General features: G+C 38.6%; 1 protein-coding gene across 50 annotated transcripts in view; it reads left to right on the forward strand.

Annotated features, from left to right (window-relative positions):
• Positions 1–20,912, forward strand: part of SOX6 (SRY-box transcription factor 6) — a 647,472-nt gene that overhangs the window by 585,781 nt on the left and 40,779 nt on the right. For all 50 annotated transcript variants that reach the window (XM_051833972.3, XM_089328236.1, XM_070073077.2 and 47 more), the window contains one exon: positions 12,636–12,744. In XM_051833972.3, the coding sequence (XP_051689932.1) occupies positions 12,636–12,744 (109 nt within the window). The remainder of the gene's footprint in view (positions 1–12,635; positions 12,745–20,912) is intronic.

The following is a 20,912-nucleotide window of genomic DNA, read 5'->3' on the forward strand; positions in this document are numbered from 1 at the left end:
CAAGTTCCTGGTAGTATATTATCTGTTACATTGATTAGCATGTTTACTCTGAGCATGCTAACCTCTTCATGGTTTCCACACGTTCAATACAAGATATAAATCTCGTCGCAGTTTTCACTCATATTGTTCAAAATTTTAGCACGAGTTCAATCCTGAGTGTATTTTACAAAGCAGTTCACATGTCCCTGTTCTATAACTGTTTGCAGTATTCCCAAATAAGTCTTACACATGAGTTCAATAAATAATTGGAAGCCCAGATGTTTGAAACGGATATAGCAGATAGACTGTAGCTGTCTTTGAAATACAGCTACTTTCCCTTTGTCCTCTCATCAACTTCACAGCATCGCACACTGCCATTTCCAGTTCTCCTCTAATTAAACCTAGATGCGTGTTTGGCATGTTCCTGTTCCCACACATGCCCCTCTCTCGCATGCAGCACGTGGCGGCTTCCTGTGTTATTGTTGCTGACTCCAGGCATTCCACTAAGTGATTTTACTTTTTTTCAAATTGAACTGGAGCATTCTTTGTCCCTTCAGTTCACCCTCCGATAAGGAACATGCTCATATTGAGACATTATTTACCACTTCAAACAGCAAGCAACTTGCAATCTGTGTAAGCTCCCTTCTTGGACTGAGCCTTATTCACTCCTGTGTCTCTCTGTGCCAGTGCTAAAGGAGGCTCTTGTTCTGTGTGTGATAAATAAAATAAAAATGTATTAGGGAAAAATAAGAACATTCTTGAATTTGGCTTTAAAATATAGCTGCCCAATTTTGAGGAAACATGTGAGTAAAATTCTAATTGTGTTTATAACAGCTTTAACTTATTAAGTTTAAATATTTGTTAATGTATACATCTCTATCCCTATACAATTTTTCAACTTATAACTAAAAACTATGCTTTCTAACTTATATGCCTTGTTTTTTTCCTCTTTGAAATAATTACACTAATTCCTGGAAATCCTGTGACATTATCAGAAAAAGTTGTTTTATTTTTGTTTCATTTTTTTCAGAAACAAAGCTTATTCTGACTATATTTGGGAATTTTTAATTTGTATCTTATTTAGTCTGGTGTGCAATGTGACACCAGTTAATTGCATGTTATTTTGTGGTAACTACATGTTAACTCTGTTGGAAGTAATGGTAATTATACTGTAATTGATATCAGTTCTCCCACATCTTTGGAAAACCATACAATTAACACATATCACCACAGTTGGACACTGTCTTTTGTCCTTTGTGATGATGCAATATTGAAGTACTATTTTGAATAGGGTTCCTAAATGTTTCCTTCTTTAAAACTAATTTTTTAATTTTAATTCTGAATTTTTTTTTAAATTTTTGTGAAACAGAGACCTAGTTTCTAAACTTTAATTATACTTCAAGGAAGCTTCTTCTACAAACAATTAGAAGTAGTCCTGGGTTATTTGAATTTTTCATTAAATTTCATATATGACTCTCTAAAAGCCATGAAATCTTGACATCAACAAGTTAATCTTTTTTTTTTCCTTAAGAAAGATCTCTTTTTGGCAACAATAACTTATGTCACATTGCTTCTCAACAAAAAGGGAGATGTATTCTGTGCTAGTGCCACCAGAGTGAATGCCAAACTCTATACACAGGGCCGTGTCCAAGGCAAAGTTGGATGAAAATGTTTTCTTTCTGATTCTCCCTGCCTCCTTCTGTTGCCATTTCCTGGCTCGGTGTCCCTGCCCCTCTATTGCTTTTGCCTATGGAGAGGATGACATTTCAGAAGTAGGAAGCAAATGCTTTCTGGCCAAGTGTGAGTTTAGTTTGGTAGGCTTTCTGACAAAGGGATTAATTTCTAGTGCTTTCCTTGAGAATATGAGCAGTTCTCCCAGACTATCTTCTGACATTGGCAAAGTGATTTCACTATTTTGTGCTTCAGTATAGAGTTTAGAGAACAGCAACAACAAAAAAAGGTCAAACTCAACTATCTTACAAAGGAAGCAAACAGGAACTGGCAAAATCCGGAGCACAGTGTAGCTTGGCGGAAGCAGCAAGAAACTGACCATCTGCAGGCAGAGTGGTATGTTCTAGAGCCATTACTGATCTGCTGCACGACCTGGGAAGTACCTGACCTCCTTGGTCCTAGAGCTCTCTGAGGGACGAGGCCTCGACTTTCTGTCTAGCACTAAAGTGTTCTCATGGCCCTGTTTTTTCTTTTTAAGATCTATGTTATTGTTTTAGCACAAATATTTCTTTAAATTACAAGAAAATCTCTTAGGAGATATATTTATATATTTCATAAACTAAAATACATACACAGTAGTGATACCTTGTATTTTTCCACTCTTTGTGTTTGTTTCTGTAGAAAAAAACTTCAAATTTATCAATTTGTCAGCTAAAATTGAAATAGCAGTTATATTTTTGAAGAAAATATTCATTTTTGGTTTATATAGCTTTGATGTTTTCAACTTGAATAAACTGCACCTGGATTTCCACAAACAATATTAAAAAGTACACACTGTAAATTAAGGTAGGTATCTGAAATCACGGTGCCTAGATTTTGAATTAAAACAATTCCCAAGATATCGTTTTGGACAACGACATTTGCTTAGCTGCCCATTAATTTCATTATGATACTCTTTGTTCATATGGTAAATGTTAGTATAACAAAGTCTTATTGGTGGTTTTAAGTGCAGATAGAATTCTACAGTTTTTAAATCATGCTTTCAGTTTTAATAGGAGTTTGTATAATTTGACAATGGAACTTTTTGTGAACTTGTTATTGAAACAAACAGAATATTCAGGAACAAATCTGCATCATGCCTCTGTGCCTGAATAAAAAGTTGAAACCACATATAAGTAGGAATTGGGCTGTTACACAACTGGATTTGTTTAAATCTGAACACTTTATAACTCTACTTGGGAGTTGCAAACTTATAAATAACCTTGCAATTGGTTAAAACCATATTAAAACCATATGAATGAGACAGAAAGCATTTGGTTAAAGGGGTTCAGTAAGCACTATAATCCTGATGAAACTAATTTAATTCAGTGGCTCCCAAGGCTAAAAGGGTCTCATATCTTCATATCAGAGTTAATGCTACTGTGTCATTTATCATCTGATGGTCAATGACAAGAGTCTAAGTGTGTGTTATAGGAGATGTACAGGATGCTGTCTTTGCCAGGATTGTGGAGACAGAACTTGCTTAGTTTGGTGTACTCTTCAAATCCTAAGGGAAACTTGTCATACATCATTTGAGAATGTTTTTGAAAGCTCCATAAAACATATCCACAAGCTCTGCAGACATTAGTTCATTTCAGCAGGCATGTGCTCATGCCTCCTCACTGCTTGCAGGGCACAGGCCTAGCTGGGGAAAGAGAGTCATGAGACATTCTACACATGGCATATTACAAGGGAGGTGATCTGAACAGCTTATGTCAGTCTTTATTGACTCTGTTGCTTACCCCAAAATGTGAATCTTCCAGTTTGTGAAAACCATTGCCAAACATTTCAAGTCTTCCTTCCCTTTAAGGAAGAAATCCTAGGTAGGTAGATAGATAGGTAGGTGGGTGGGTCTATAGGGGGAGAGAGAGAGAGGGAGAGGGAGAAAATGAGAGGGAGAGGGAGAAGGAAAGGGAGAGGGAGACAGAGAAGGAGAAGGTGTCAACAGATGAAACCACTACAAGATCCTAATGGCAAAAGCTTCCAGACAGTTATTTCTGAAAATTGTTTACCTATCTAAAATGTGTTGCTTTATTATTATTTGATCATTTTCAGCAAGTAATAAGAACCTTTAATAACACAAGAGACAGAAACTGCCATTGTATTAGTTTTCTAGGGCTGCCATAACAAAATACTGGGCAGCCTAAACAACAGAAAATCATTTAATAATATCAGCCAGATTAAAGTAAGACCCACCCCACAGCCTCATTTTAACTTACTTACCTGCTTAAGGCCTTTCTTCTGATATAGTCGCATTCTGAGATACTAGAGATTGGGGCTGTAATTTACAAAATTTGAGAGGACACAATTCAGCCCATTACAACCATATCTGCTTAGTTTGAGTATTTGCAAATTCTAGTGGAATTATTTTCCTTGGGATTACTGTACCTAAGGATCCTCCTTGACCAAATGTTTTATGTCTCTGTGGTTTCATTCTGATTATCTTCCCCAGAAATGTTCTTGTTTCTCAAGAGAGATTAAACTGAGATTAATTTGATTTTTAGTAGTTTATTCTATTATACTTTCATAAGAGATTGACATTTTTAATTAATTCAAAGAATGAATTGCTAATTATGGATTGCTAATCAATGTAAGAGATGTGTAAATGAAGAGATGTATAAAGGAATATTTTGGGAGGGAGGGTTGATATTTTAGAATAAGGCAGATCTTCTGTATCTCAGCTCTAAGCCCACCATGACCAGGAGGTCACACTGTTGTTTATTAATTTATCTTTTAATCATTTATATCACATTGCTTTTAAAAATAAATGAAAATTTTTTTTAATTTTATTTTAAAATAAAATGAAAATGCAAGAAGAGAGGGAAATAATTTCACCAGGATTACCAGGATTTTGGCAGCAAGGCTGCCTGCTATGCACAGCATAATGAGATTCATTTATTTAGATAATGACATGGACTCTGTACTCTCAGGACCAAGTTGCAGAACCATGTGAAGAGACACATAAACCAATGATTGTAACACATTTTTCCATGAATATGATGTAGTGGTGAAGCAAAATAAGGGGTTACTGATTGTCCTTCAGAGTAGTGAAAGGAACCTAAAAGATTTTCTCCTTTCATTATGTATAATGTCATCAAGAAGGAAGGTGCATTATATAAAGGAAGAATTGCATATGAGAATACATAATGTTATGGAACATCATAGCTTGTTTAGGAAACTCCAAGATGCTTCATTTCATTGGAACAGAGAATATAAATTGGCCTGAGTAGGACTTGAAGCTAATGAGGGAACCAGGAGCTAGATCATCGAAGGTCAGACATGCTCAACAGGGAAGTTTGGTTCTTATGATAAGAATAAGGCACAAAATCCAGCTACTATATGGTTATGAAAAATGAGATTTGGATTTACTTCTGAGATACTTAGCAACCACAAAAATAAAGCATCTTTAGTTACATGGACCCAGTGTTGATTCAGGAGAATGGGTATTGGCCTTTAGACCAAGACACTATCTTCATTGATGTTGAGCTTTGAAACATTTAGCAAATGCTGAATGGTATCTTGAGCAGAAGTAGATATTTTATGAATTGCTTTGTTTTTTGGAAGATATTCAATATGTAATCTCTCATTTGATCATTATAGCCTTGGATATCAACATTTTCTACTATATTTTACAAATGAGAGAATGGGCTTGGAGATCACATGCTAATGAAGTTGTACAATTGTGATTAAGTTCATTTAAGCACAAATACCTGTCTGAAATTTTGTTAAATGACTAAAATAAAATAGAAAATGTTTTTGAGACTCACCCTATTCTTCTATAAAACTGATAGCAATAGTAGTATTTTCCCTGTAGGATTGGTATGAGGTTAAGGGACATACTGGAAAGACCTTTATACGTAGCAGATAATCAATTAATGGAACTCTTCCCTTTTTCTACTGCAGAAGACATATTTGTGTTATGGGTACAAACACAATTAGAAAATTCAGGTCTTAACTAATTCATGAGTCCTATCACTAGTGTTAAGGGTGTATTAGGAGCTAGACAAATTAATAGTGTTAGCTGAAAAAATGTTATTTAACAATGAAGTTCAATAATGAATTTCATTTCTCCCAGCCAGAGTCCTTTTTGTTATTATTACTGACTTTGTAACCATCAAAGTGTTGCTGCCAAAGTAAATCTCAGTGCCTCTAAAACAACTCCCTCCACGAAGAATCACCTATTCAAAAGTAAATGTGGTTATTTTCCAATCTAAATCCTACATTTTTTGATCCTTCATTAAATTACGAGGTGTATAATAAAGTAATGGAGTTTCTTAAGTCAATAAAAGGGAAATTACGTATGTGTTTAAGTAATATTGCTTGAGAATCAAATCATGGCAGATATATCAAGAGCAAATCTTCCAGGGTGAGAGACAGAATACCTCTCAACTTCATTCTTAGCTTCATCCTCCTTTCAAAACAATGCAAAAATTTTTTTTTTCCTGAAAGGGTACTTGCTTTTAAGACAAGCATTTATGGTAGGTGGTATCTTCTTTTGCCAGCATTTTGCAAAGTTACAGGCATTAACCTGCAAAAATTCCAAGTTACACTCAAAAATCTCTCGTATTGTTAAGTAGTCAGATTGCATTTTTCTGTTGTGAGCTTCTAAAATTTCTTACTTCCTTCTTTTGTAAAATAATTAAGGCTTTTTTTTCTGGATGTCCTTGTTTTGATTATTATTGACCAGCCATATTATCAATACAAGGTGGAGCATTGAGTCTAACCATCTCTTTCACAAAGTGGAAATGTTGGAAGATTTATAGTTCTTGCCCCTTTTGCACCTTTCCTTGTACAGGGTGTTTGAGATTTATGTGGGTAAATCAATTATGTGGCCTTATATAAACCTGCAAGTATTTATAGACGCCAACACTAAATGCTGTGCAAGATATCTATGAAAGCTCTAACATGAAAACCCTGGCTTGAAAAATCTGTTGATGCTGTTGTGGGAGACTTGGTAGTGTATATGCACCAAAACCCATTTCTTTAATATGCTACTGTATAACTAAGGGCAATTGTGTAGGCAAGACTAAATTTTTTGGTATCTCAGAATTAAGTGAATCAGACAGATAATAAAATTCATGGGAAACTTTTTTTTTAAATATGGATAGGAATTGGAAAGAAGAAAGAGAGATAGAGGCATATCGCAGAGCCATGAATGAGATATGATTGTGGATTGTTACCCTGAGCAGAGGACATAGGATGGGAGAATTGCAGGAAATTGGATGTAGAAAGGCACTGAGTTAAAGGATCAATGTATGAAGGACCTTGAAAATCAGCCACAAGAGTTTGGATGAAATGCGGTGGAAAATAGGAAGTCATGGAAGGTTTTGATTTAGAGACAGGAGATGGAAAACACTGTGGGGAAGGAATATGAGAAGTGGTCTAGGAAGGGCAATGGCAAGGACCAAGCAGAGCAGAAAGGAGGCTGCAGGGGTGAAGCAGGCATGCGGTCATGGAGGCATGGCCTGGGGATAGTTGGCCATGGCAGGAGGGCATCAAGGGGCAGAAACAGGGACAAGAGGTTCTGTGGAAGAAAAATCACCAAGCCTGGATGACTGAGTAGACGGAGCAGGGCAAGAAACCCCGTGAAACCAACACCCCCCACCAGGTGGCATTGGCGCCAACACAGGCAAGCAAGGGAAGCTGGGTAAGGGGGTGCTGCTTTTGAAGGGAAGGCTTTACATTTAGTTTCAGAAGGACTTATCCTGGGTTGCAGACACAACTAAATCTATAAGTGGGAGTCAGATGTCCAAAGGGAGCTGGTGTGAAAACAATTTCATTTGGCTAGCACTGGACAATTTAGGCATAGTAGAAAGTTTCAGATAGACAGTATCTCAGCATATTCTGGTAGTCTTAGAGGAGTTCTATCCATAATACAAATATCTGTTATTTCTTTCAGAAAATTCTGCTTTTGGGGTACATGATAAACATGATTAGTCAGGCTAAACCTTTCTTGCAAAACTTCTTATCATTACAAATTCAAACAACTTTTATGTCAGAATATAACAGCAAAATCTTATTTGCTCAAAATAAAACACACACACACTCACACACATACACAGACACCAGAATCCTCATCTAGGAGATAGGTGCTTCTAAATCCACTATTATATGAGCAAAGAATTTTGTACTTACTATCATCTTTACACAAAAATAGAATATTTGACAATTGGTTAACAACATACACTTGGGTTTATTTAACAGAGTCAATGTAGAGATTATTCTAATTACATTGTGTTTTACATATAAAACAACATGAGATAATTTTTATCCAGTGTAACTGCAATATAGGTAATGGCTCCTTTGTTGTGTGTCTTCTGGCTTCTACAACTGACTCCATATTCAGATTTTCTTTAGAAAAGAGCTTCTGGGGACACGTGTTTTACACAGTGGTTAAGACGCTGCTTGGGATGCCTGCATCCCCTAATGGAGTCCCCAGGTATTAGTTCTTGTTCTGTTCCCAATTCCAGCTTCCTGCCAGTGTGCACCCTGAGAGGCAGTGGGTGATGCCTCAAGTACTTGGGTCTCTGCCACTCACATGGAAGACCTGGACTGGGCTCTTGGCTTCAGCCTGGCCTATCTCTGTCAGATGTGGAGATGAGGGAGGCAAAGGGATGTGGAAGACCTCTCTGTCTCTGCTTTTCAAATAAATAAATAGATTAAAAATTTTAAAAATTAATCTTTTGAATAAACATTGGTAAAGTTACTCTCATTTAGATGCCTGGAAGAAAATTTCTCACAGCCTTGTGCAGACACACCCTCCTAACTGCAGTATTTGTAAAGCAACAGGAAACCTGTCTCAGAATGTGCCATTTTCCACATGAGTTTGCAGTGAAGGAAACCACGCTGGCAGTAGTTGAGGCATGGTACAGGCTGGTCAGACTTAGTAAGCCTGAAGGAGGGTGCCCAGCGCATCCGTGGATCTCCTGTGCTGCTGTTCGGGAGATGGCCGCCATCCGTCAGCTTGCGCTTGGTTTGAAAAAGGCTTGTCTCGCTGGCAAGCAAACTGTTATTTAAGTACACAATCCACTCTACTACTGAAACAGTTTTGCCAAACTTATCCAAGTATTCTCACATGCTTAAAGATGGTATAAATATCATTTATTGCTAGCAGTTTTCTTCAGACTATATGGAATGTCTTCCTGCTGCCTGATCTAAGTGTCCCAGTTTACATTATGGCCTTTACTGCCTCTGTTTGATGGAGTGATCAGTAAAAATTTAATGACACTATAAAATAATAAAAATGTCATTAATTTACCACGGATCTTGGATGCAGTGGTTGTAAAGTTACATTAATAAACAGAATATTTTTTACAACAAAAAGCATTGTTACGTGGGAACGTATAAATAACACACATAAATTTAAGAGCAATTTTACTGTTAGCACACACATTATTATGGAATAGCCAATAAGTGTATAAAACATAGTATATAAAATTTTATTAAAATATACTGTGCACATCAAAAATTCAGCTTTTATCTAAGTGCAAAGAAAAGCCATTATTGTGTGCTTACTGTTTCATTGCTGTTCTCTCCCCAGATCACAATTTTACATTTGTTGCCAGTAAGAGGAAGTTGGTTTTTTTTTCTCCTAGATGAAAACAAACCTCTGTTCCTTTAGTTACCCCAAATCCATTCTTTCTGTCCACCGATGCAAAGATGCAAAGGCATAATTAATCAATCTTGCCATGGTAGAGAGGGAAAAGTTGCTAATTTAATGCAAAGTTAAAAATAATGCCTGAGGAGTTGAATGGTTTGTTCAGTGACTCTGGAAAAAAGGGATAATAATGCAGTAGTCTATCTGTCATCAGTGAGGCTGCCCGTCATTGACTCTGATAATATGTGAAGATGATGGATGCCACCATCTTGTGGCTTGTAACATTTAACATTCATCAGCTCTCACTAAAGGGGGCTTTATCATTTAAATATCTTTATTTAATATGCAACATCTACCTCATACATCATAATTTCAAAGCACTTAGAGAGCCAACAGTCCTACAACACAGCAGAGCTGACTTTAATTTTTTTCAATAACTTTTATGTCGGCTGCATGTTTGTGACTGACAATGCATAAGTAAGTGTCTGATCACATTGCTGCATGTAAAATGCAGATTTCACTGTCAACATGAAAATTGGGGAACTTTTCTGGGAGCAGGAGTTGGAATTAAGTTAGCATTGTGGTATTTTGCTTATTATCTCCAAAATATCTTGCTTGAGAGATATGCTCATAGAGCTGGTTCAAGTGTGTGGGGAAAATTTGGACTTAAAAACTTGCCACCTCCAATCTATATTTGTTCCATGTAGGAGCATACTCATTGGCACTTAATGGTCAGAAGTTTAAGTTTGCAACTAAGTGTTTGTACTTTGCTCTCTGTGCCCATATCCACATCTTGAATTTACAAGGTTCATGTTCAACCTCCCTGTTAAAACCTCTGCTTAGCTCAGCTGCCCAGACCTAACTTGTAGACATCAGGCCCTCTTATCTTATGGTTATGTGGCTGGCAAATAAATATTCTGAGCTATTCTTTGAAGACAAGAAAGAAGTCTTCTGGGAGACTAGGTGGAAATTTATATGAAAGAGCATGGCTTTGCAGGGTCCTTCTTTAATGTCAAACACAAGTGCCTAATATTACCAAATTTAAAATGCAACCCACTGCCCCAAACAATTTTTGTCATTGATTTATTTTCTGCCTATTTAACTAGTGTTTCATGAGATATTCTTTCTTGACTTCTGGTCTGTCAAAATATTGATATTTTATAAGGGAAAGAAGAATTTTTTTTTCAATGAAGTCAGAAAAATGTATGACTTCAAAGACACTGTGAATGTGTTGTTGAATGTTCTGAATGTTTTTTGTTATGATTAAAAACAAGCTGATACTACTGAATTGTGAGTGCACTTCATTTTTATAAAAGAAAAGATATTATCATCATGTAAGCTTTGTTGTCTTAGGATTTTACAAACCATGGCATGTAATTTTCCCTCTTCTCCTTCCTTGTCAAAATATTGATATTCTTTCAGGAACTTTATTTTTTTTTTACTGAGAATATTTTCCGGTAAAATCAAAGAGAATGAATGACTAGAAAGATACTTGAAATATGCATATTGATAGGTAGCACGGTCTGTTGATTTTCAGAGAAAGTTGTTTTTCCCCCCATGAAAATACAGTTAAAGGTTGTTCTTCCAAGAAGATTGCAGGTGTCACAGCAAAACTCGGTCTGCATTTAACAGAGGGAAAGCATTCACATGCAAATATTTGAAATGTGAAACAATGCCATAAAACAAAGGTTGAATATTTTGCTTTCCCTGGTTCTACTCATCTTCACTTTAATTCTTTTTCTTTACATCATGACAACCAAAAGTGCTACTCAAAGATAGAAATTGGCTGATTAAAAGCAGCTGTCCTTCCCCTGACAATGTGTGAAACTCCCACATGGGCTTGTGGTTGCTTTTTGTTGTGTACTGCTTCTGGGTTAATGTGTTCCTGTGTAACAGTGTTTTCACATAAGATATTAGGGAAACATACTAAATTTGGGTTTTATTTTTATTCCTTTTTAAAAAAAATAAGTGATATATTTCGTAGGTTTCCCCTTATTTGCTATTGAAACTTATAGCTGGGGAAATTCATGGTTTATGTTGCAAAATCTTCCATAGAAATGGCGCAAGATTAAGGCAAGGTTTATGCCGTGTTTTATTCCAACACAGATTTCAGCACATTCCATGAAAAAGGGGAAGTGGAAGACTTCCTGCACAAGCTGACTGATGGGAATTAATTATAGAAATATAATGATATTCAAAAATAATCATATTAGAAAGCACAAATGTAGTGAGACTGTACAAATGAGGCACAGCCTCTATCAAGTAATTGTATGTTTGCTCTTTAAGAATATTTCCAAGTTTCTAAACATCTTAGAGATGAGAACACTCGGAGTGTTTCCATCTAATGCCGAACATGCTCAGTACAGAACTAGGTCATTGAACAATAGGCTGAACAGCAATCAGCACTCTACTGCTGCATAATGCATTAAGTATAACATGCAGAAACCATTCCCGGAGCTGGAAGCTGCTATTTCATGTCTGTAAATTCAAGCTGACATGACATTTAATATTGTTTCATAGTAATGAACAACAAGGTTTCATTCATTCATAAGCATAACACAAAGCCAAGTTTAAGTCTGGAGAGTAGCAAGAAAACGAGAGGGGAACACGCGCTGTGTTTGTGCCGACAAGAACACCATATTAATGATGGTCAGTGAGCCCTTGGCTACTGATCCAGAGAGCTGCAAAGCTCCATTCACTGTGATGCCTCAGACTCCGGCTCCTAGAAGAACTGGTGAACAAGTAAAACATCTCTGAGTTTCCCTCCTAAAGCAGCAGGGCTGTTTCACTCTCCCGGCTCAATGGCTGACCAGGAGTGATGTCCTCCTTTTCAGTTTCCAGGAAGTCATAGCCAAAACTCCTAGGTAAAAAGAATAATATCAGTGCCATCACCCAGTCTACCTGCTTTGAGATATTTATTTCCAAAATCCTTATGCATAAAATTCTAACTTGTATTTCCTCTGGAATACGAATACCAACTATAATCTCTAAATGGGAAAAGTCCTTTGCCGTGCCATGTAGCAGTGTATTTTAGTAGAAACAATTCTTTTAAGTTTTCGCTCGTTGGGCTCAATCTTCTCTGTTGCATCCTTTAAGATTACTGGAGCAAATCCAGCAGAGGTACAGGGCTCCCTTCCTCACAGGTGCTGTGGTCTAGATGCCTTCAGCACTGTCAGTGCCAGCAACAAGCTGAAGGAGCAGGCTCTTCCCAAAAGACGTGCAGAGCCCATGGAGGGTCAGAGATGATGTTTGTAAACCCCGGTTTTGCCCACGAAGCAAGGCAGAAACTGAAAGGAAACAGTGGCTGCCTTGGAAGCTAGAATAAGCCTGTGATTACTCTTTCCTCTAGGAAAGAACACGTTTTGAAAATTTGGGGCCCCAGTTGACAGGAAAGTCCAGTGAAGACGGAAAGCTGGGCCCCGGTGTCATCGACCTCACTCGGCCGGAAGATGCAGAGGGTGAGTGGCTCTTCTGTGGCTCTTTTCTGCTGCTACATGTGTTTCCCGAGATGTGTCTGGGTCAGATGGAAGGGCATTGCGATCTTTCTTAGAAGTCCTTAGCTCGATTTCCCAGGCAGTGCAGAGGAAATATTAGTCTTCATTATACATTGTAGTTTAGGACTTTGTGAATCGGCTAGATCATCTGTGACAGCACAGAACAGCAATCCAAATGCTTCTGAAAATAAAGGAATCCTCTACATGCCAGTGAACAAGAGAATGTTGTGTTTCACCTCCTTCGTGCATTCTTGTTTAAAAGAGAATTTAGAAAGGGTGCCCTTATAAAAACAATTGCAAATCAAGTGGTTCCCAGGTGCAAGCAAACCATGCTGGAGCTGGAATAAATGAAGATTTGCCACAGATCTCATATAAGCTTGATCGTTGCTTGGGAAAGGCCAAGCACCAACCACTCCCGGGGCCTCTGGGAAGTCTGGGTGGGAAGAACAGCCATGCTCTGAGAATGTCCACCCACAGCACTATCAGCGCCTGTCCGCTTCCCTTCCTTTTCTGTTTGTTTGTCTTAAATGCACAAGCAGCACATCAGCAGAAATTGCTCCCCAGGGGCTGGGTACAATTTATGGGTTAGGTCAGCACTTCGGTAGTAATGTTGCCTGGTTATTTACTGTGTCATCACAGAGTAGGGACTGGTTTTCCCGTTAGCTGTTTCTTTGGCAGAATCTGCCCCACCAGTCAGGGAAGATTAATTTGTTCTCTTTGGAGTAACATGATACTTCACCCATCTCAGGTCCCTGCTAAAGTCCTTTTTTAGCTTGAGGGGGAAGAATCTTACCAGTATCCCTTTTACTGGCAGGATTTCTTCCAGGACCCTAATCCTCTGAAAACACATGAAGACTTTTCATAGCAGCATCTGAACTGGGCATGGCTTCTGGTGATAGCTTAGGGCCACCCCAGGCAGTTCAGAAATCCCTGGCATGAGCACTGAGAGGTGGTTAGTGTCCGATGTTAGGAAGCACTTGGGAGAGTTTCCAGAAGGCAGACTTTTTGTGCCAGTAGGAGACTGATGTTTGCCTATAGTCCTAGGGATAAGGTATGAAAATATATTCTGATTGGGATATTGGGGGGGGGGGGCACGTGTGTGTGTGTGTGTGTGTGTGTGCATGAGAGAGAGAGAGATGGTAGGAAAGAAGAGGAAGAGAAAGAGGAAGGGAGGAATAAAGAGGACTTGAAACCAGAAATGTGCTTGCTGTTTTCCCTGAAGAGTGTGCACCAAGAGCATGGGACATTTTTGTAGGCACTCAGAAGTCCTGCTCTTCCACTACTGCAGTTTGAGAGTCCCCTGCCTAGGGAGCCAGGGAGTTCAAATGAGAGAACTCACAGGGTTCACCACCCTACTGCAACCCAGACCACCCGACCCCAAAGTCTGTGAGGAAGGGCTTTAGCTCTGACCCATCTCAATTTTGCTGGAAGGTGACATCTAAACTATACCAATCTTGGACTACATTTAATGAAATAAATATTTTTCGCCACTTTGGAGGATTCAGTCTGTTCATGTAGCCACAGACTAGGCGTTACAGAGCTCTGGAACCTTACTCTTGCTCTACCAGACTTTGCTGAATCTGTCATTCACTCCTTTTCATTTGGTTTCTTATCTGTCTCAGGTATGAATACGTGTTTAGTCAGTTACCTCTCAGTAATGCTGCTAATCTACTTCATGATATGTACGCAGCAAGTTAAAAACCATAGTGATTAATCATTATACAAGGGAAAAAATAAAATTTAACTATAGAGAAGCATATTTTATTTCTTTGGAATTCTAGCCCATATACAAATTGCCTAGATTCAAACCAATTTTCCTAGCTAATTTTTGTTAGCATACAAAAATCAACCAATAGGCCAGAGAATATGTTAAGCTTTTGGCACACATTTTCTTGTTTATTCCTTAAATACTTCATGAAGAAAGTATTCTTATTTTTCTCCACTTTACAGATGAGAACACTGAGGCTAAGAGTAAGTAAGTGACTTGCTATAAGCCACAGAATTAGTAAGGATAAACCTGAGATTTGACCAGCCCCAACTGTCAGCCTGCTACACTCAACCCTGCATATACAGATAAATAGGTGGTGCCTTCATTTTTCTGAACAAACTTCTTATGACCTTCTTCAGTATGGCCCATTTCCTCTCCCCTAAATATAGCAAGTCACGCCGTACACCAGGTCTCATGTTACTCTGTCATACACAGCAGCGATGGCTGATGAGTGTAATAGTAGAAGGGCTGTAGTGGCCCAGGAGCTTAAGGAGCGTGTGAAAACCTCCCTTCAGAAGCTTGCCCAGAGTTGCCATTGAGACCTCATGTGTTTTTGGGGGACTCTGAGTTCATGAATGGAATCAAGTTACCTGCTCTAATAGGGACAGAAGCACAGTGCCTTTGTGAGGACTGGCCAGGATGGGTAGCAGGCTTCTGCTGAGTGTGGGATATTTCCTGGCATCTGTTCAAGTGTGAGCTGATTGCAAAGCCTGCTGGAGTTAGAGTTCATGTTAAAGTCTGGGTAGATAACAGGTACATGGAATGCTTTGTCTACCTTGCTCCTTCGTATTTCCCTTAAAAGGAGGATTAAGAGGGGACTGAAGTATCAGAATAACTAACACAGGAATTGCTTCTTCATTCAGTTTGTGAAACAAAAAAACAACCAGCCAACCAATCAGTATTTCTCGAGTGCCTACAGTGTGCTGGTCCCTGAACTAGACCCTGGATAAATCATGTGAAGCAACACAGATGTCCTTGACCTCCTTGAGCTTATAGTCAGGTGAGGGAAGGCAGAAGGCTAAAGGGGATTACACACGCATACACGCATACGTACAAACAGTTATCATTCAGAAAAGTGCTAAGAACTCTATTGTGCTCTGCAGAGAATGGAGGGTGAGATCGCCCTAGGGAAGTCAAGTTGACAGGTGAGTCCCACACTCTTGCTCAGAGTGTCTTCCCCTCCAGTCCACACATGATCATCTCTGTGATTCCCCTGGCTTCGGAATAATAATTTCAAGCAACTTTGCACTACCTCTATTTCTACCCCATCCTCCTATGTGGTTCTGAAGTCGCTAAAGGAACTCAGGCTCAGTAGATGAGGTCCCTGTTCCAGCCAAGTTTCCCAGGAAAAAAAAAAAGTTTGCCAGCCTTGAAAATGACAATATCCCTTAGTAAGCAACTTTCAGACCTGCTTCGTAGCCCTGGACACGGAGGCAGCGAAGAAAAGGTCACCAAAAGAGGCAGCTGTGCATACGTATTAGCCACTCATCAAAATCAAATGACAAAACCATAAGCAAGGAAAACAGAAATTAAAAATATAAAAGGCAAATGCCTTCAAAATTTTATTTTTAAAGTCCAGCTGTTATTTGGCTTGAATGTGACAAGACAGCATTTCTTGTTCACCATGATATTTATAAAACTACAAATTCATTTCACTGGGGACTTAGGAAACATGTTTAAGGTCTTGTTACACTTCAAGCAGTCAAAGGCTTCACATGTATTGAGAACACAAAATCTGCTAGCTCCTATGTAGGGTGTGTAAGGAAGAGAAGTCTTGATTCCTTGAGTCTGTCAGCATGCGTTAAGAGTAATGAACAGCTGTTGAACTTTTCCTGGACTTTCTGTATGGCACTTCCCCTCTCCGTGTTCTGCTCAGGCGAGTATGTAATTCTTTTCCCAACTCTGAATTTCAAGGTTGCACTGAAGAATAGAAAGGGCTCCAGTCTGGTTACTGGGAGATTTAGATTAACGTTCCTTTGCTAAATGACTGAAAACAAGTGCTTAATGCCTCTGGGCTTAAGTTCCTTTATCTTTTCGAAGAGGCGTGTTGGGTTTGATTATCTTTAAGTCCCCTTCCATATGCAAGATTGTTTTTAGCATCTTCATAAAACACTGAGTATATTCTTATAAGAAAAGTGATGTATCCACAATAGGTTTCATGTAGTTTTTTTCTATATAAAAGGGGAAATACGTTAGAAAAGGTACAAGTATGTGGACCACTTGCTGATTTTTCATTTTACTTGAACTTTTTGTTTTAGTAATGAGAATATCTCTCCACTGCTATTCTCTTATCTTTCACAAACTACCTTCTCTTTCTCTCCTCTCTCCTTCTCTTCCCCCAGCAAAAATAGTCATGACTTGGTTTTTAAAAATATAATTCTTTCCATTCTATTTCTTTTCATTCATATACCTGGAATTTCTAAAGGGATGCTTTCCCCCTGTTTAACAGTATGTTTCATGAAGGAAAGCATTCTTCTACAACCTTTCAAATTTTCACATTCAATTATTGTGTCCCAGCTCAGAGGGAAGCTGTACCTAATGTTGATGTGGGGAACGGTAGAGCATGAGCTTATCATGTAGAGATGAGCTCTTAAAGTAATTATTTTGGGCCAGATTTTTGGAACCTGGATTAGAGCTGGAACAACATGCTGTCCTCTATGTATTAAAAACTTGCATTGATTTGAATGAAAATGGATGTATACACCAAGAATACCCTCTTGTAGGACTCTTGTTATCAGACTTTTGTTTAGAAGCCTTTTATAGATTTATACTAAATTTTTTAATTGGATCCCAGCCAAGATGACCTTACCTATCTGAAAACTACTTCCTTTTGGGGTGTGGGAGATGATGGAGAAGGAGCTGGGTGCTGCTGAATCTTTGATGGCTCTGAAGTGTGTTTTTTTTTTTTTTTTTTTAATCTCAGGATAGTTTTATCACAGCTTAAGCCCTCTGCTTATGGACAAATAACAGAGAATGCAATGTTTCCTCTTTTTTCCTTCAAAATGCACCACTATAAAAAAAATATATATATATGTATATCCTCTCTTCCTCTCTTAAAAATCCTTCTTATCCTTTGATCCATACTCAGGGAAGTCTTTGAAGTTGTTCTCAGTTCCCCCTGTCCTCCCTGGATCCTTGCTCCTTGTGGAAAAAGAAGATTGACTCTGTGACACATGGCTCATTCAAGGCAGCAGAGGCAAAGTGTAGTCTAATCTGGGGTGGGACTTAAATGCTATAACTGTTTATACTTTGGAATGTAAAGATCATTAGTTCAAGCCCACCAGAATACAGTGCTTCATGTTGCAACATTTAGATCCTCAGATTTGTAGTAAAGGAGAAAGTTCATAAAATCTACAATTCCAACCAAAGCATTCCTTCTCATATACTGAAAAGTGGTCATTTTACTTGTGTTCCAGTGCACCTAGGACTCCAATGACAGAAAACCAACTACTTATCGAGAAGTCCATCCTATTACAGGCAGAAGTTGTCTCTGTTCCTTGAAATTTCTACCGGTTGGTTCTAGTGTGACATCTGGACTTTTCATCCATCCATTTGACCCCCCTCATATATTTGCCCAAGAACTAAATGACTTACTAATTGGCCAAGTCATTTTCTTTTCCTAAATTTTCTTATCTATAACTAAGAAAGTTGGCCTAAATGGCTTCTACTTGACAGTTTCTTTAAACTCTCTAATTTCACTGCCACATAATTGAACTCATTCACATTTAAGGCACATATCAATTAAAGACCATATAATCTTCTAACTAATGCAATTATTATGGAAATACACTAGAGATGACATGCTTTTGCCCAGGAAGGTCTGCAACTGCTGCATTACACCCCAGGAATAATGGATGGGGAGTTATACATCTAAAAGAGAAGAGCCAGGTAAATCAAAGGGAGCATTAACCACAGCTATGCTGAGTCTTTGGGTCTGGCCTTCCACAGCTGCCTAAAAAGCAGTGTGTTCTGTATCTCAGAGAAGTGCATGTGCAAAGGAACCAGCAGATTGGGACTGAGGCCAGGATGGATAGTGAGGGAGGCCTAAGACATGGTGAAGATGAGTAACAGCCCCACAGGCAGAGAAATAAGCATAGTTCACAAAGCACTTGGCTCCGGACTAACTCTGTTGTATGAGTATCACAAAAATGTATTTTACTGTGGATATAAACAGTTTTAGAGGATCCTGTGCACCAGTTTATATCAGCACTATATATAAAGTGCAGCTCTCTTAAACAAGCAAATAAACTTCTCTTAAAGAAATATATTTGCTGTGTCTTAAAAGCTCCCAAATAACTTTTAATGTTGGTAGAAAACAATTTCCATTGAACCCTTCAAGTGATGGATAGTCCTGATAGGGCAAGAGAGTGAAATGTCAAGATTCTTGTATAACTCCATCCCCTAATACTCCACAAATGGAATTGAACCTCTTTCTCATACTTGCTTAAGCTAGAAAGCCCAATCAATAGTCCAGCCTCCCTTTAGTGAGGAATTTAGTCCTGCCAGATTAGCTGGTTTCTCATTGGCCTGCCTTTTTCAAAGAGGTGTCAATGGCAGTGTATAACAACCACGCATACACACACACACACACACACAAGGTTACATTTTATTGCGAATAGTCTCTATCCTAGGGAAGAATTGCCTGTATAGGCCATGACTGAATCACACAAAAGTATGTCCTCAACTCATTACAGCAACTGAACAACAAAAGATTATGATCATCCACCATGATAATTAGACCCAAGACAAGAACAGCTAGCTTATGTTCACAGTGGGATATTCTTCCATAGCAGAAGATATGTCTGCTCCACATAAAGCAAAATGTTAGAATAAACCCTGGCTTATGGATACCTCTCTGTCATGTCTGAATTGACTGTATAGCTAGCTCTTGGGGTATGGACCTTTTCTAGATCTCCATCCCAGAATCCTCCTAACAGCAAGATCCACTTTCTACCTGTGGGCTATAAAATCTAGCGTATCCTTAGGATGGCAAATTTTAACGAGCATCAGGCCAGTTCTGAATGCTTTTCGAGTTCTCAGTGGTTAAGATCAGGACTGGATTTGAGACCAGCCTTTTTTGCCTAGGTTCTAAAAATTGTACTTCTGATTTTTCAAAAAAAAAAAATCATTACCCACCCAGCTCTCATTTCATTTCTGTTACTGAATTTCTATCTTAAAAAAAAACCCAAGATATTTTTATGCCTCTTTCTTCTAGATTTCTTTTTTAAAAGATTGATTTTATTTATTTGAAAGACAAAGATACAGAGAGATTGAGAGAAAGAGGGAGAGAAACACTTTCATCTGTTGGTTCACTCCCCAAATTGCTGCAGTGACCAGCCTTGGGCCACACCGAAGCCAGGAACCAGGAGTGTCCTTCTGGTCTCTCACAGGGTACAGGGGCCCAAGCACTCGGGCCATCCTTTGCTGCTCTCCCAGACCACCAGCACGGAGCTTGTGTGGAAGTGGAGTACCTAACACTTGAACTGATGCCCACATGGGATGCCAGTGTCCCAGGCAGGAGCTTTACCCACTATGCCACCATGCCGGCCCCAAGATTTCTTGTCAAATTTTAACTCTATTGATGTTTGCTTGCAGCAGTCTACTGTCTATTTTCACACTGTTTAGAGGTGCTTCCCTCTAGACTGAATCTCTAATGCCAGGACCAGGTCTTTCCAACAGGGATCTGTCCCTACTCTGGGCCTCCCAATCTTCAAAGATTTTTTTATCCACCTGTTCAACTAAGTTACAATCTCTGATTATTCTCTTTTATACAAAGTACTGCTTTGGACATGAAGTTAATTTTTTTTTTTAGAATATACATATATATGTGTATGTAGAGAGAGACTGTATTATGTTCTTTAAGAACTGATCATGTTGTGATTAAAGATTAGCACAACTAGAAAACAAAGCACCCTCTAAGGTACTACATGTTCAACTACTTCATTAGAGAAACAGAAAAGAAGTTCTTTAGAGAAGAAAGCTGCAGCTCTTTGTGGGCAGCAGTGATTCTGGATGGCCTGGTGCACATGGCTAGAGATGAGCCTGGGTTTGTGTCAGCAAAGAGAAGGGGAAGAACTTTCAGCAGTGGAGGTACTGAGCACAGATCCAGAGACATAGACATCTATAAAGAAGCTCCCAGAGGAAAGAATCAACTCTCATCTGTGTTTCTCCGCGAGCCCAACACAAAGCCTTGCACATACTTGCTCTCAATAAATATTTGTTGAGCTGAATAAGTTATAGAAATAGCTGGGTTCCATACTGTGAAGGGCCTTGAAAGCCAGGCTAAAGAATTTGGACTTTGCCACAAAATAAACAGGCATTGATCTTTAATTGTTTGAAATTGACTTAGATTACAGAGGTTAAT

Source organism: Oryctolagus cuniculus, chromosome 1, assembly GCF_051225735.1.
Source record: "Oryctolagus cuniculus isolate XC-2025 breed Fujian yellow rabbit chromosome 1, ASM5122573v1, whole genome shotgun sequence".
NCBI lineage: Eukaryota > Metazoa > Chordata > Mammalia > Lagomorpha > Leporidae > Oryctolagus > Oryctolagus cuniculus.